Source organism: Echiichthys vipera (genome assembly GCF_963691815.1).
Source record: "Echiichthys vipera genome assembly, chromosome: 2".
In the NCBI taxonomy this organism is placed as follows: domain Eukaryota; kingdom Metazoa; phylum Chordata; class Actinopteri; order Perciformes; family Trachinidae; genus Echiichthys; species Echiichthys vipera.
Window position 1 is genome coordinate 19,799,299 of NC_139827.1, and position 15,300 is coordinate 19,814,598.

Sequence of the window (15,300 nt, forward strand, 5' to 3'; positions counted from 1 at the left end):
GAAATTTTACAACACAACTTACAAACAAATCCTCATCAGAGTTCAAACAAGTAGAAGAGGAAGTGACAACAGCGGTAAGTTCATACATGTTATTTTCTTTTTTCTTGTTGTTTTAGTTTTATGTCCAAATTCCAAATAATACATGAAAAGTTGACAGAACTTTAAATGGTCCTGTTGTTCATTTGACCTAAATGCATTTTTGAAGAAAAATATTTCTGGTGTCAGAAAAAGTTATTATCATGACATAATAATTGGGAGGAGAGAAAAGAGACACTAACTTTCTTGTCTCATATTTATTTTTAAATCTGATCAATTTTCTTTTTTAAATTAATTCACAGCTCAACATGGTCTATTTAGAAAAATATGGAGCTGACTTCAATCGAACTGTCATCAACAGCTTCAGGTATAAAACATTGGTTGCCATTACATATCAACAGGTTATTTATACGTAAGTTTACAGCATCAAGAAATTACTTTTCAAAAATATTTCTGTTACAGTCAAGGATCGGTTGTGGTAGATGCTGAGCTGATATTCAATAATGCCAGCTCATTGCCAGACGTTAGTGCTGTGGAAAATACTTTGGTGAAGGCTGTGTCCAACAGTTCCAGCTTTTCCCTTCCAGTGAATCCATCAAGTGTTGCTGCAACAAGTAAGAGTTATTTTACATGTTTTGTTTTGGCCTTAAATAGGAAATACATAATACTGAGTTGCCTTTTTTCTGCTTCCAAAGCTCCAGCAAATGCTACAACAAACTGAATTTTGTTGTTACAGAAACAGCTGCACCTACACCTGTTCCAACTATGCCTGGCACCTCAGCTGCTGCCAATGTGACCTCACCTCCAGTCAACATGACTTCACCAGCAGTCAATGTGACCTCAGCTCCAGTCAATGTGACCTCACCACCAGCCAACATGACTTCACCACCAGTCAATGTCACTTCACCACCAGTCAACATGACTTCACCACCTGTCAACATGACTTCACCTCTAGTCAACATGACTTCACCACCAGTCAATATGACTTCACCACCAGTCAATGTGACTTCACCACCAGTCAATGTGACTTCACCACCAGTCAACGTGACCTCACCACCAGCCAACATGACTTCACCACCAGTCAATGTGACTTCACCACAAGTCAATTTGACTTCACCACCAGTCAACATGACCTCACCACCAGCCAACTTGACTTCACCACCAGTCAACGTGACTTCACCACCAGTCAACGTTACTTCACCATCGGTCAACATGACTTCACCACCAGTCAACATGACCTCACCACCAGCCACTACGCCAGACACCACTGCATCAACATATTCACTTTCATCCAGTGAGGGAACCCTTGGCCTTGAGTTTAGTCTCAACCAAACATTCACATCAGAACTTTCAAACTCATCCTCTACAGTGTATCAGACTTTGGCTGCAGAAGTGGTCGCAGAGGTAAGATGATATTTAAGTATGCATTTTACTTATGTAGTATTAATTTTAATTATTTCACTTAATAATAATATTGTAAATTAATAGTTATATATAATATTAATAAAAATAGTTAAATAATAATAGTATCTTTTTTATTCTATGAGCATCAGAAGACAATAACTAATTTTTTACTTCACTTTTTGGAAATACATCTGATCATTATGCATAACTATACTCACATTGCTAACATTCTTGCATTAATATAGATCAAAAATTGGTCATTCTTTTTGTACACATAATTTCCATTGTGAAGCAGCAAAGCTAATGCATTTATCATAATCCATTCCATTGCAAATTATAGTAATTATTTCTTTCAGCTAAACACAGTGTGTACAGATCTGTATGGATCATCTTTCTCTCGCTCCATCATTAATGGGTTCACGTAAGATTACATTTAAATCACTTGCTGATACTTTCTCACAATTTCCAGTCAACAGCTTTTTAAAAGTGTTGCTTTCTCTCTTTGTCATTATAGGAGTGGATCAGTGAAAGTAGACTCCACCCTTGTGTTTACAAATGAGAGCTCAGTTCCTTCAGCAAGCAATGCAACCTCACAACTCAGCAGCAGACTTATGAGCAGTTCCTTGAACCTTATATCAGGCACTGTTAATGCAAGTAAGTAATTGGAAATTTAATAATCAAACTTAATTAATCTGTTAGCCAAACTGTTTGAATTAATTCATATTACAGTATATTAATTGATAACACATTGGTATTGGTACAGCTTCTTCTTCCACTGCTGCCACAACTGCTGCTCCAACTGCTGCTCCCAGTGCTACAGATGCCACAACTGCTGCCCCAACTGCTGCTCCCAGTACTACAGTTGCCCCAACTGTTGCTCCAACAGATTCTCCTTCAACCAGTGAGGGAACCCTTGACCTTGAGTTTAGTCTCAACCAAACATTCACATCAGATCTCTCAAACTCATCCTCAGCTGCATTTCGGACTTTAGCTGCAACAGTGGTCAAAGAGGTAAGATGTTTACGCACTATAACAGTGTACTGCAAATTAATGGAGATTTCGAGATTTAACATATCAATAATACTTCATGGGCATTGTAGGACAGAGAAGCATCTTCAAAATTGAATAGCAAATGCAGATAATGCAACTAAACAAATACGTTTACCTATGGCTCACACTGGAATTAACGCTGGATGACTCATATCAACAGAGTCACGAGTAATCCGTGATACCTACCTATACGGATGAGTTGGAGGGAGTCCGTTGGAGAACCATGCCCAACGGATGGGGGGTAGCCACATTCACATTGTATATCTGGAGAACGTGCTTGGTGATGCCCATGAGGCCACAGCACATATGACCTCCAAGGGCACACCTATCAGGGCAGCCCATGATGTCGAAACACTCCTAGTAGAGTGGCATTTCACCCCAGATGGTAAAGAGAGGCCACTCAACTCATATGCCGAGGCTTTGACGTTGCTTGGTCACAGCACGACCTTTCCTAGGTCCACCGTGACAGATAAAGAGCTGATCGGACAGCCTCATGCCTACAGTAGTGCCTACATAGGCTTTAAGGGCCCGCAACGGGCACAGCAGCTCAGAGTTATCACCCCCCTCACCTAATGGGGGTTCAAATCTTGCCAGTCTGATAGGCTGGTTGAGGTGCGAGCATGCCAGCACCTTAGGAAGAAAAGCCGTGTTAGGCCACAAAGTAAGGTCAGAGCCATCTGAGTTCCACCTCAAGCATGAATTGCTCACAGACAAGGCGTGTAGCTCACCCTGCAGTAGGAAGGCCGTTTTGGCAGACAATGACCTCAGCTCTGCCTGGTTCAAAAGTTGGTAAGCATAGGGCGTCTAACACCAGGGGCAGGTCCCATGCAAGAGCTCTAGGGGCGCTAGGAGGGCGTTATTTCAGTGCCCCTTCCAAGAAGAGGGACACCAGCCTGTGGCTTCCCACTCTGTCATTTTCGATTCTGGCGTGCTGCGATGAAATAGCAGCCACATACACCCTCAGTGGAGGAGGAGACCTATCATCATCTAGGAGCGATTGCGAAAACTTAAGAATGGTAGGCACAGAGCAGTGCACTGGATCAACATTCTCAACTGAACACCAGTTAGAAAATAGTTTCCACCTGTTCTGATACTGGTAGAGGGTGCTCTGGCACTCAAAATAGTTCTCCTGACAGGCTCTATGTAATCGCTCAGCAGCGGATTGGGCCCTGCAGGGGCCAAACCTACAGTTGAAGGCAGCAAGGGTTTGGAGGTCTGTCCTCTCTTCTCAAATGCCCCAGTTCCCTCGACATTAAGGCGAAAGCCTGCAGTGAGGAATCACTGAGGCTGATGGTGGATGCGTCCACTTCGGCCCGCTGAAGGGAAGCTGATAGGGCGAGCGATAAGATGCAAGAGTGAATTGCCAATATGACCCATCCTTGCCACTGTGCCATAGGCCTTATAAAGAAGGTCATCCATGACCCGACATTGGGGGCGAGGGCATCTGGCCTTAGGGCCTTGTCGGGGAAAACTATGAGGGAAGCGATTGTCGGCTCAACCGCCAGCATGTGGTCAAAGGCCAAATTTTACATTGCAACCAGGGTCCAGCCATCTGCTGTAAGGGGGGAGAGTCTTAGAGTCTCTCCAGGATGCGTGCAACTCCCTCAGATATTCCTCCGAGGGAGGAACGGTGAAAGTGGCAGGGGCCGGAGTGTGCCTGAAAAAAGCACTAGCAGGCGCAAGCTCAGCCTGCTGGAGATCCAGCTGTAGGTGTGCCAGGGCTGCACGAATGATGGATCCCATGGAGCCAACTGCTGTCCCCTCCGCAGAGCTCTGAGTGGAGGATAGAGAGCCTGGCCCAGAAACCTGAGAGGACCTCTCATTAAAGAGAGTGGCAGAAGTTGCTACAGAAAAAATATCCTCCTCAGGCATGGGTGTTTGTGTTTGCTCGGGTGAAACAGCCATTTCTGCACCAGCACCAGAATGGAGGGACAGGAGGAGAGACTTCATCTGAGCTAGCTTTGTCGCCAACAGATCCACCTTCGAGGACAACTCGTCAAACTGTTTTCCTGGTGGGAGCACCGGCAGCTTCCATGGCACGCTGCTTGGGACAGGCAGGCAGGGCTAGGGACGACCACCCTGACAATGCGAAGCCAGCATTGGCCATCAGGCTCTCCACCTCAGCCAGCCTTGCAGCTTTCACAGTGAGAGGCATGTAACTGCAGTTCATACAGGCGTCTTCTGAGAGACCCTGCTTCAGGTGCACAAGGCCAAGACAAGAGGGACAATGATCATGGTCATCCTCAGGCTGAAGAGGAGCCATACGGGAACTACAGGCATGCAAGTCCATTGCTGCAGAGGCGCCGGTAAAGTCACGCCAGACGAGAGCACTCTTATATTATTTTATTTGTATTTATTTATTTATTTGTTACCTGCTATAGTGAGAGGGGAGCGAGGACACACCCCTTCACCAATATGGCAGTTATCAATAAAAATAAAAAACTAGTGCCAAGCACGCACTCCTGCTTGCATCCTTTCAGGGCAGCCTGAGCGAGAGCAAACAACGATACAGGCAAGGAGAGGGAAGCAAGAGCACTCACTTCACTGATACCATATCAACATTTACTTACTACTGCTAGCATAATAACAAATAAATCGATCTTATCAAATGGTGACGCTAGTTAGCTTACTTCATTAGCGAAAAACACCATCAAGTAAGAAAACAATGATACGGGCCAGGAGAGGGGAGCGAGAACACTCAGTTAACTGATACCGTATCAACATTTGTTAACTCCTGCTAGCATAATGTAACAAACCAATCGATCTTATCAAATGGAGACGGTAGTTAGCTTGCTTCATTAGCGAAAAACACCATGAAGTAAGAAAACAATGATCAGAGCAAAGAGGGGGGAGCGAGGGCACTCACTTCACTGATACCTTATCAACATTTGCTAACTCCTGCTAGCATAATATAACAAACCAATCGTCCTTACCAGATGAAGGTAGTTTGTTCTTCTTTCTTAGTGACGAACAAGGATCGGAGCATCCCTCCGCCCCGACAAAAAGCCAAACAGCCTGTACTTACCGATCCTTCTCAAAGGACAGCTTGTCGCAGCCTCTGGAGGGCGAACAATACGCAACTCTGATCTAGGGATTATGAGGCTACAAGCGACGAGCCGAATGTATAGCTAAAGCTAATGATACCCCAGTAACAAGCGTTAACCTGCAAAGCTAGAAGTTAAAAAAAAGGAAGTGAACTCGTAGATGACACCGGAACTTATACCTGAGCCAGGGTCATCCGAGGTCACATGTGACTTTGTTGATATTAATACTCGACCTGCGCATGCGCGAGACAGAATATATTCAGTGTTAAGCACTGCCTCTGGCCGTCAGTAAGGATGAAATAGAACAGGGAGTATCATTGTATATGATTTTGTCAAAATTGTTAAAATTAGCTCTTTTAGATGGGGAAATAAATACCAAATTGATTAAATATTGCTATTATAAGCCTGTAGTAAAATGCTGCAAAAGCTTTGTAGTTTATAGATTTATAGAGTTGCTGTATTTGAATACACACCAGCCATGTTTTGAGAATTAAATATAATTCCATATTTCACGTAATAATTATTCTATTATATTGGAAGATGTTTCTTCTTCTGTTTTCACTGGCTGTAAATTTGCCAAGTCCTCTACTGCGAGTTTGAGCCCAGATTCCAGTGTGGCTCACTCTCCATTGTCTTCAAACCTCTGAAACATCCCTGCCTAACAGGGCATTCAGGGAACTTGTGCATTTGTGGTAAGCTGTCCAGCGGTGCTTGCAATGAATTATATTGAAGAAAATGAGGTATTTGTAATTGCAAATGACAGTAATGGTGTCTTTCAGGTAAACAAAGCGGGTGAAAACCTCTATGGATCAGATTTCTCTCGCTCCATCGTAAACAAATTCACGTAAGAATACATTTCAGTCACTGACTAACTTTTTTTTTTGCCGTTCACTTCCTTTTAAAAATACTGCTGTCTCTCTTTATTACTGTAGGAGTGGATCAGTGAAAGTGGACATGACCATGGTGTTTAAAAATAAAGACTCAGTTCCTTCAGCAAGTAATGCAACTTCACAACTCAGCACTGCGCTTACGAGCAACTCCTCCCTGAACGTTGTCTCAGGCAGTGTTTCTGCAGGTAAGTCTTTGAGACTTAAAAGTTCAACTTTATTAATTTATGTTTAAAAATTTTAATCTATTAAATAATTGCATGCATGTTACAATGTTGTATTTGTGATTATCTGGTAATATTAAATATAAAACTACAATGAGGGCTCATGAGGGGTGTAGTCAATTTTCATCTTTTGCCTGTATGAACTTTCAGACCAGTTCAGAATTTCACTGACCATAACCTCTGCTTTTCTAATATTTCAGACTCAACATCAACATCAAGCAGTCCTCCTCAGCCGACAATGGGCTCATTGGCAGTCTTTACACTAACATTGCTGGCTGTGGCACAGATGCTGGCACAGATGCTGTTAGACTTATAACCGGCACCCAAGGCAGATACACTGACTTTGCCAATATTTTTCACTATGTGTCTGTCACTATGTGTAAAAAAATCAGTGTACCAAAAAAAAAAAAGTGTGCATAATGAAACTTACCAATATTATGTATTGCGGTAAAAAGATGTGCGCTGTGTGTCAAAGATTGCAACAGTTTTTCTGTATTTTTCACATTTGATGTTACAATCAATTCCACTGTTTTTAACTAGTGCCTTTTCTAAATGTGTCTATTCCTAACAGGCTAGTTGCTTGGACTCTGGTGTTGCTGCTCGCAGCTTTGCCAAGAACCGCTTATCCAAACGACTTCACACTCAACACTGTGTTTTTCTTTGGGTCCCGAGCAATACACGTGACTTGACATAGTTGCTAGAGCATGCGCTAAGTCAATAGTTTTACTTCATAACTCAAATCTGCCCCTACTTTGACATTACCACCGTGGTTATAAAGTAGCATAGCAAACACTGGTCGGACAGTGATATTATCTCCCTTGCCTAAAATTGCCCCGTTTGGACCTTAATAACTGCCAAACAGTTATGAGGTGGAAGGCCAATAATGGTTCAGTCGGACCCTCTCTAACAAACCAGGAAATACTGATCAAATTATTTCTATATAAAAAAACAGATATACTGCAAAGAACACTGTTTGCTTTTTAATTCAAAGTTTATTAATATTGAACATGTCACATTTGTACTGTAGATGTAACCATCTTAGACTTTACAAGTCCAAGTGTGAAGTAAATCAGATAAACGCTTCTTGAGATATACAAAGGACACACAAAGACAGACAGAGATGTTTTGCTTTGTAGTTAGAAGACCAAATAATTTAGAATGTAATAAATAAAAAATACAATATTTTATACTTTTTTGGCAGTTTTCTTCCAGATGCCACTCAATGTTTTTGTTTTGTAAAGTCTTCTCTGTGTTCTTTTTTTCCTGAGACATTGTTAACATTTAAAAGATACATAGAGGATAATGAACTCAAAATCTATTTCCAATTAAAAGTGTTGTTTTGAGAAGAGGAATGTGTATCTTTCTTTTTTTAATCAATATATTAAGTATATATTAAAATGTAACCTTTCAAATGACCCTGTTGGTTTTTTAACATTGGTTTGTCTATCTTTAATTAGTTAATTTAATTAATTAATTATTCTATTCATAGCTCAGCAGAATGGCAGATTTGAACATTTAGAATTGCTGGTACAATGTTAGATATGTGATGACTTCATAACTGTTAACAACAAGGTTTATGATCATTGCCAACACGTACAGCATATTTCAAGGGAATACTTCATAATGTGAAAAGGAAAAAATAAATAAACCATAGAGTATGGTCTAGACCTAACCTGGCTCCACCTTGACTCAGGAACGAAATTAATCTAGCGAGAGTCAGGTTAGTCAAGACCCGGATAATTATATATTTATAAAGAATGTATAAACCAGTTGTTGCTATTGACACTGACTTGTTATGTTCTCAGAGTGTACAGGCAATAGGAGTTACACACCAGAAGAGGGCTGCATTGCTCCAAGGATCATCTAAACCTGTTCATGTGTCACAGTGTGTATTCCTGACATGTCTTATTTACAGTTTTGTTTGCTTTGTTGGTCAAGGTCACTCAGCCCTCACATTACACTTGGCCATGGCCATGACAATAATTTATCTGAATTTGTTCGGCTAAGGGGAAACAAAGGCTGGGGTATAAGAACACCCCCCCCCCCCCAAAAAAAACAAACAAAAAAAAACAAAAAAAAACATACAAACAACTCTTATTTAACTAGTGCAGTGCCTTTTCTACAACACCTATTATGCAAAAGAGCATACTCATTTATTCTATATATTATTGTCCTCTCAGTGAACACATGGACCTCCATCTAAGTGTTTTGTGTCTTGATCTTTTCAATATTACTACTTTTAATTGGATATGTAACATTTCCACATTACAAGACTAAAAATGACTTGATCTATGCCATATATTTTGTTGAGTGTACATTATGCAAAACATTTCCAACAATGTTCAAAGTCAGAGAAATCTGGAATAGCAACGCTGGTATTGTTTTAATCTTTTATGTGTATGTGTATCATCATGACATAATGTGGTCCTGGACACACCTACTGCAGTAGGAACTACCACAGAGGCGGTTTGGGGTATTTTGCCAGGTGTTAATCTGTCTGTCTTTCTTTCTTTCTTTCTGTCTGTCTGTCTGTCTGTCTGAGGACAGGATTTGTCACTGCAATCCATGCAAGATACAGTCACAAATCATAACAACTTGAAATGGCAGATTTTGAAAATATGTGTGATCTGAGCAAGGGTGCTGGAAGTAACTTGGTAGAAAGTAGGGAAGTGGCCATTGCCCCACCACTTCACGCCCCCGGCTGGATTTGGCATCATGGCTGGTGTTATACCATTGCAAGATTGTCTCTAGTTTTATTCATGGTAATGGTAATGCTGGTTGTTTATGCACGAAGACAACAACTCTTATGATCCCACGCTTCTTCACAACATCATCAAATCCATCTTTTGTTATTGTTTTGTTTAAGAGACCGCTAGTAGCAAAATTGACGTAAAGTACATTTAAGTTAAGTAAATACATTTGCATATAACTTTACAGAGATGTTCATTAAAACATTTTTCTCATTATGTTGATGAAAAAAATATTTTGGGCTGCAAAACATTTCTCTTACAAAATATTTGCAAATTGTCATATATAAACATAATTTAACTCTGTATTTTAAAGACAGGGTTGCAAATTCATATAAAGTCCAGAATAGTAGAATACAATTCTAAAGAATCAGAGGTATCGTTACTTTAATCAGTATTACAGAGTTTATAATGAAATGTGTAATCATATTAGATAGGTGACTGTATTTGCTTCTTTGCTTAGTAAATACATCAAAGCCCAGGAATGGACCTCTGCCCACTCCTCTTTCAGAAATAAAAGAACAGATGGGCAGTGAGTCTTAGGCATACATGTATTACACATATAAATGAATGGTCTGAAAAATACTATCAATTGAGCCGATGTGCCTTTTATTGCTCCCTTCATTAAAAATCCCCACATGTTTAATTAGAACACATCCGCTACACTTGAGATACGTCTGTCAGTGACTGAGGCCCAAGGTATTCAAGCTTGGCAGGATTAGCTGTGCTCCACTGCACACTGAAACACACATGAAAGGGATGATGAGTGCTGTTTAAGGGGATATGATAAAAGTGAAGTTGCGTGAAAAACTTATTTAAATGAGAAGTCAGATATAAAGTGTCTATGCTTCTTTTATCACACTTAAAATAAAAAAAATACAAGTCTTCTCTTTTTCCTTCAGTGCTCTTTGGTGTTATTTATTTTTCCCCCAAGTTATTAATTTATTAATTGTACAATGTAGTTATATTATTTGCATGTCATTTCAACCTGGGGTAGACACAGCACTTAAATGACCTAGAGCAAGTGTGTTTCTACCACTACTTGCTCTTTTTGTCAACATTATGTTGTTTTTTCCAAAATTATGTCAACCATATTTTACATGTCAAAAAACACCTATATTTTACATATTTTTTTTCTTTTCTTTCTTTTACGTAACAGTAATTTGGACAACAATGACAGACATCAAAGCTTTACTATGTTCAGTGCTGACCCATAGTGTATCCTTGTGGATATAGTTTTAGTTTATGGTGTAATGGAGCTCTGGAAAAGCAGAGAATGGATTTGTAGCAAAACTTTACCTGCTTTCAAGTTGCATGGAGAAGGAAAAATGATGTAATGGAGCTCTGGGCAATGGTCATTCTTTATAAAGAGCTCCTCCTCACTGTGTGTGATTGATCAGTCGCTTGGCCACCTGAGTTACACTGATTACAAAACTACTCATATCTGGTGAAGTTATTACTATTATTCCCAAAGGGGAAATGAATGTCTGAATTAAATATCATGGCAATCCATCCAACTCTTGTTGGACATTTTGTGTGCTTTGAAAACACAAACACATTTAGTTTTTGCACTGATTTCTCTGGAGAAAATTCATTTTGTGGTTATGTTCTTGTCAAATATAATATTAGCCTGTCTTTGTAGTATTAGGAACAACATGATTTTTCACACACTACTGTGCAAATGTACACTTTTCAAAGTAATATGCTGATACAAATCTGCCCTTATTCAATATACTACAATAATAATTGATTGTCAGTCATTTGAATTGAGCTGGCAGGGGAGTTAGCAGCAGACTGGATTCTGTTACTTTGATCACTGTTGCATGTGTTCATTAGAGCCCACTTACCAGCTCTCCCATCCCTCTTGTCTCTGTGTAAAAGGTGCAGTATGATACAGACATGAGGACAGACGATCATCTCTCTTCTTTACAAGTGAGTGTCATTGTTTACAGTTTTATGGTCATGCCTAATGTGAAGTAATGCAATAAACAAACCTTTGTTTTTAAAATGCATTCAAAAGACCTTGTTTGAAATGCCTACATCTATGAATAAGCTAATTTGCTTGTTGTTCTTCATAGAATCATGTAACTATGGCAAATCCTGCTGAATTTGTGATGATTTAAATGTGACGTTTTTTTTTAAGTTACTATATCTTCTCAATGAATGATCGGATTGAAAATTCTTATTTTGTCACAGATTTCTATAGTATTGTATTCTCCAGTATTTCTGCATTACAAAAGACCACCGATGATGAATTTTATCCATAACAAAATTAATATAGACCGTTGTTATCTTTGAACAAAATATGTCATGGCTATATATATACTGTATATACTGTGAGACATTACATTAAGCTTTTGAAATAACATTGTTCCAACTACTGGCATTGTAAATAACCAAATTAACATTAAGAAGATGATTTTGTAGATAACGGTAGAGAAGACGTATTTTACAAAATGAACAGACTCTAATACAACTGTATAAATTTTTTTACAGATGTGATGTTTCTAACAGAAAGACTAGAAGGACTAATGGGAACAATAGTGTGTGCAGAGATGACCTATATGTAGTGAATTCAAATAATTACATATATTTATTTATAAGCCATGACGATGTGTGGTGGTTCCACTCATCAAGTATACGAGCCAAAAAAAAAACTATGTTTTTAGTCAGCATCACTTTCCCATCACCATTGCATAGTCCCTGTGGTGTTCATTAAAATCTATTCCAAGTCAGCTGGAACATCTGCTCCCTATTCACGCCACCATCACTGTAAATGTAATATCATCCTGTTGATATACAGTAATGTGCAATGGCTGAATCTAGAGGAGTAAAACACTAATATGTAATTTTTCCCAGAGTACAGAGGCAAACACAATTATACAAATTATTAATATCTTTACAAAATTCCGATGATCTTTGTGAGAAATGTGAGATGCAGATGTGAAAGTGTAACTGTGGTGACTTCCATTTCAAAACACCAAAGACTCATATGGAGAATTCCCTGCCTCTTCAAGTTACTCAATGTATTATCTGTCATGTCAGAGTATTCCTTGGTTTAGAGGGCACTCATTTTCTTCATTAAAGCAAGATCAGTGTTGATGAAATGAACATCTGGTTTTGCTCTTCACACCAAGCAAAGAGATGGCATTTTAGATAAGGCAACTAAGCCAGGGCTACGAGGGCTTTTCAGGCCCCTAGTCTTTTGTGATTCCTATGTCAAACCAGAGTATACAGCTGAAAGATTAACTAATGGGAAGTTACCATGGAACAATTGGGCCAAAACAAACAGAATTCTGGGTGGTTTGTTAATTTTTTCACTGTTAATATACCATGGAGGAGTGTAGACAAACTGCTATAAAACACCTCACTTATAGCAAAGTGAGATCAAAACCCTCATTACTGTATCTGTGTGTTTTGACAGGCTTGATTAGACCATGGATAACGGCAGCTTGGGATTGCTTGGAGATGCTAACACATCTCTTCAGACTGAACTTCAAAACTGTACAACACAGAGGAACAACGCCTCTCGCATTTTCCTGTATGCCTTCCTCTCCGTCTGCATTGTCTGCACAGTGGTGGGCAACTTTCTTGTGGTCTTGTCCATCACCTACTTCAAGCAGTTGCAGTCACCCACAAACTCCTTTGTCATGTCCCTGGCAGTGGCTGACTGCCTTGTTGGCCTGGTAGTGATGCCGTACAGTATGATTCGGACCGTGGAGGGATGCTGGTACTTTGGTGTCCTTTTTTGTCAGCTTCACTCTAGCCTAGATGTAATGCTCTGTACTGCCTCTATATTTCATCTCAGCTGCATTGCCTTTGACCGCTATTACGCTGTCTGCAACCCACTAGTTTACTCTCTAAAGATGTCCCACAGTCGGGTGGCTTTCCTTATTGTTGTATGTTGGGCTGTTCCTATGCTCATTTCCTTTGGCCCTATAATGCTAGATCTCCATGTTGCTGGTGTGGACATCACACTCCCTAAAGATGTATGCGTGTTCTTGGTCAATCGCACATATGCTGTTATGGCATCCTTGGTAGCCTTTTACTTGCCAATGGTTATTATGCTAATAGCCTACTGGAAGATCTTCAAAGCTGCCAAGCGGCAGGCCAGGCAGATCAGTGCCATGGAAAGCCAGATGGCTGCTGGAGTGGGGAAAGACTCAAGCAAGAAACAAAGACACAGAAACACTATGAAGAGGGAAAGAAAGGCAGCAAAAACTTTGGGTATCATCATGGGAGGTTTCCTAATCTTCTGGATGCCCTTCTTTACAGTGAACATTGTGGACCCGTTCATTGATTACAGCACAGAAGTAATTGTCTGGGATATATTTTTGTGGCTAGGTTATATCAACTCATCTCTAAACCCCTTCCTGTATGGTTTCTTCAACCGTTCCTTCCGTAGGGCTTTCCTCATGTTCATGGGCTGCAGGGTATGCCTGCCTGGATCCTCCCCTGGGATGGAGCTGTCGCACACGAGAAAAGAGGCAAATGAACATGCAGATCAACCATGAAATAAAGATGGCATCTGTATATTTTGTGTAGGAATACAAAGATCAATGAACAGTTGTGTTATGAGCCAGTTAAATAATATGTTTAAATCAGGAAGATTTATTATTATAAGAAAGTTTTTGTTGCCTAATCCTTATGTAGTTTTATTGCCTTAACATAAGTAGTTCTGTTTCAAAAAGTCAAAAGTCCCATGTTACAGTCACATGATTAAAATGGCTACTGCGGTGCCATATTTAAAACTGCCACCATGTGCCCATTTCACAATGTTAAATAGAATTTTTTTCCAAACAACATGGGATGAGACAGAGCATCTGTAATAAAATAATTTTTTAATGATTACATTGTTTTCCACTGGAATGTCCAGACTGGCGAGCGGCGTAACTTAAGTTCTCGGTCAATTACCATGGTAAAATACTCTATGAACCATACCTGGTCGGGACCAGGTTTTTCTCAACAGACCTCGAGTTTCTCTCTGTCTCTGCCCTTTTTCAGCCACACACAGTGTTTGATTTCCTCATTTGTTCAGTCAGCAGGTGATTTTTGACGTAGTATAGTTCTGCTATCGTTCCGTCTGTTTTCTGAGAAAATCATTGCAAAAATCATTCAGTAGGCCTACATTAGAAGAGATATTAGGTGGTGACTATTTTCACTACCATGGGGCATGTCCTTTTGATAATGATCTTGTGGAGGAAGGTGCAGGATTACTGCGCGGAGAATTGAATATTTGTCGGGAGATGATTATCAGACCATAGATGTTCTTGCATTTCCAGACAATTGTCTTTTTGAGCGGTACTGTTTCACGTCACAGTCCGTCATTTACATACACAACCTAATCCATCCTTACATTTCCAAGATTAACATCCAAAGTCATGCTCTCACATCCCAGCAGATATTGTGTGCTGCCCTGCATTTTTTGCAAATGGGAGTTTTTTATACAACGTCGGAGATGCAGAGCACTTGAGTAAAGCAACTGTATGCAGAGCGGTCAGAAAAGTGTGCCTCGCCCTGAAACAGCTTCTACCCATCTTTATCATTTTCCCTGGACATAAACCTGTCAGAGCCATCAAGGAGGAGTTCCACAGGATTGCAGGTGAATGATGTAGAGATCCATCAAATGAATATTAAATAATATTCTGTTGACAACGTCCAATGAGATTGTGCTGCAACCTTAGACTGGGATTATTCCTTTTAATTCCTTTCAGGATTTCCCAGTGTAATTGGTTGCATAGATGGCACACACATCCCCATCACAGCTCCATCCCATAATGAAGCAGTTTATGTGAATGGGAAGTCCATTCACAGCATAAATGTGCAGGTACATGTGGATTGACTACTGTTTCAAAATGTTAAAGAGCAACATAGTTCAACATCTGTCAATCTCTTCACTGTCAAGATG

General features: G+C 40.0%; 1 protein-coding gene across 1 annotated transcript; it reads left to right on the forward strand.

Annotated features, from left to right (window-relative positions):
* Nucleotides 1-12,829: 12,829 nt before the first annotated feature.
* On the forward strand, nucleotides 12,830-13,906 carry LOC310954575 (5-hydroxytryptamine receptor 4; the record flags this gene model as incomplete). The annotated part of the gene is made up of 1 exon (XM_083924137.1): nucleotides 12,830-13,906. The coding sequence occupies one exon, from the start codon at nucleotides 12,830-12,832 to the stop codon at nucleotides 13,904-13,906; it is 1,077 nt and encodes a 358-aa protein (XP_083780263.1).
* Nucleotides 13,907-15,300: the final 1,394 nt, after the last annotated feature.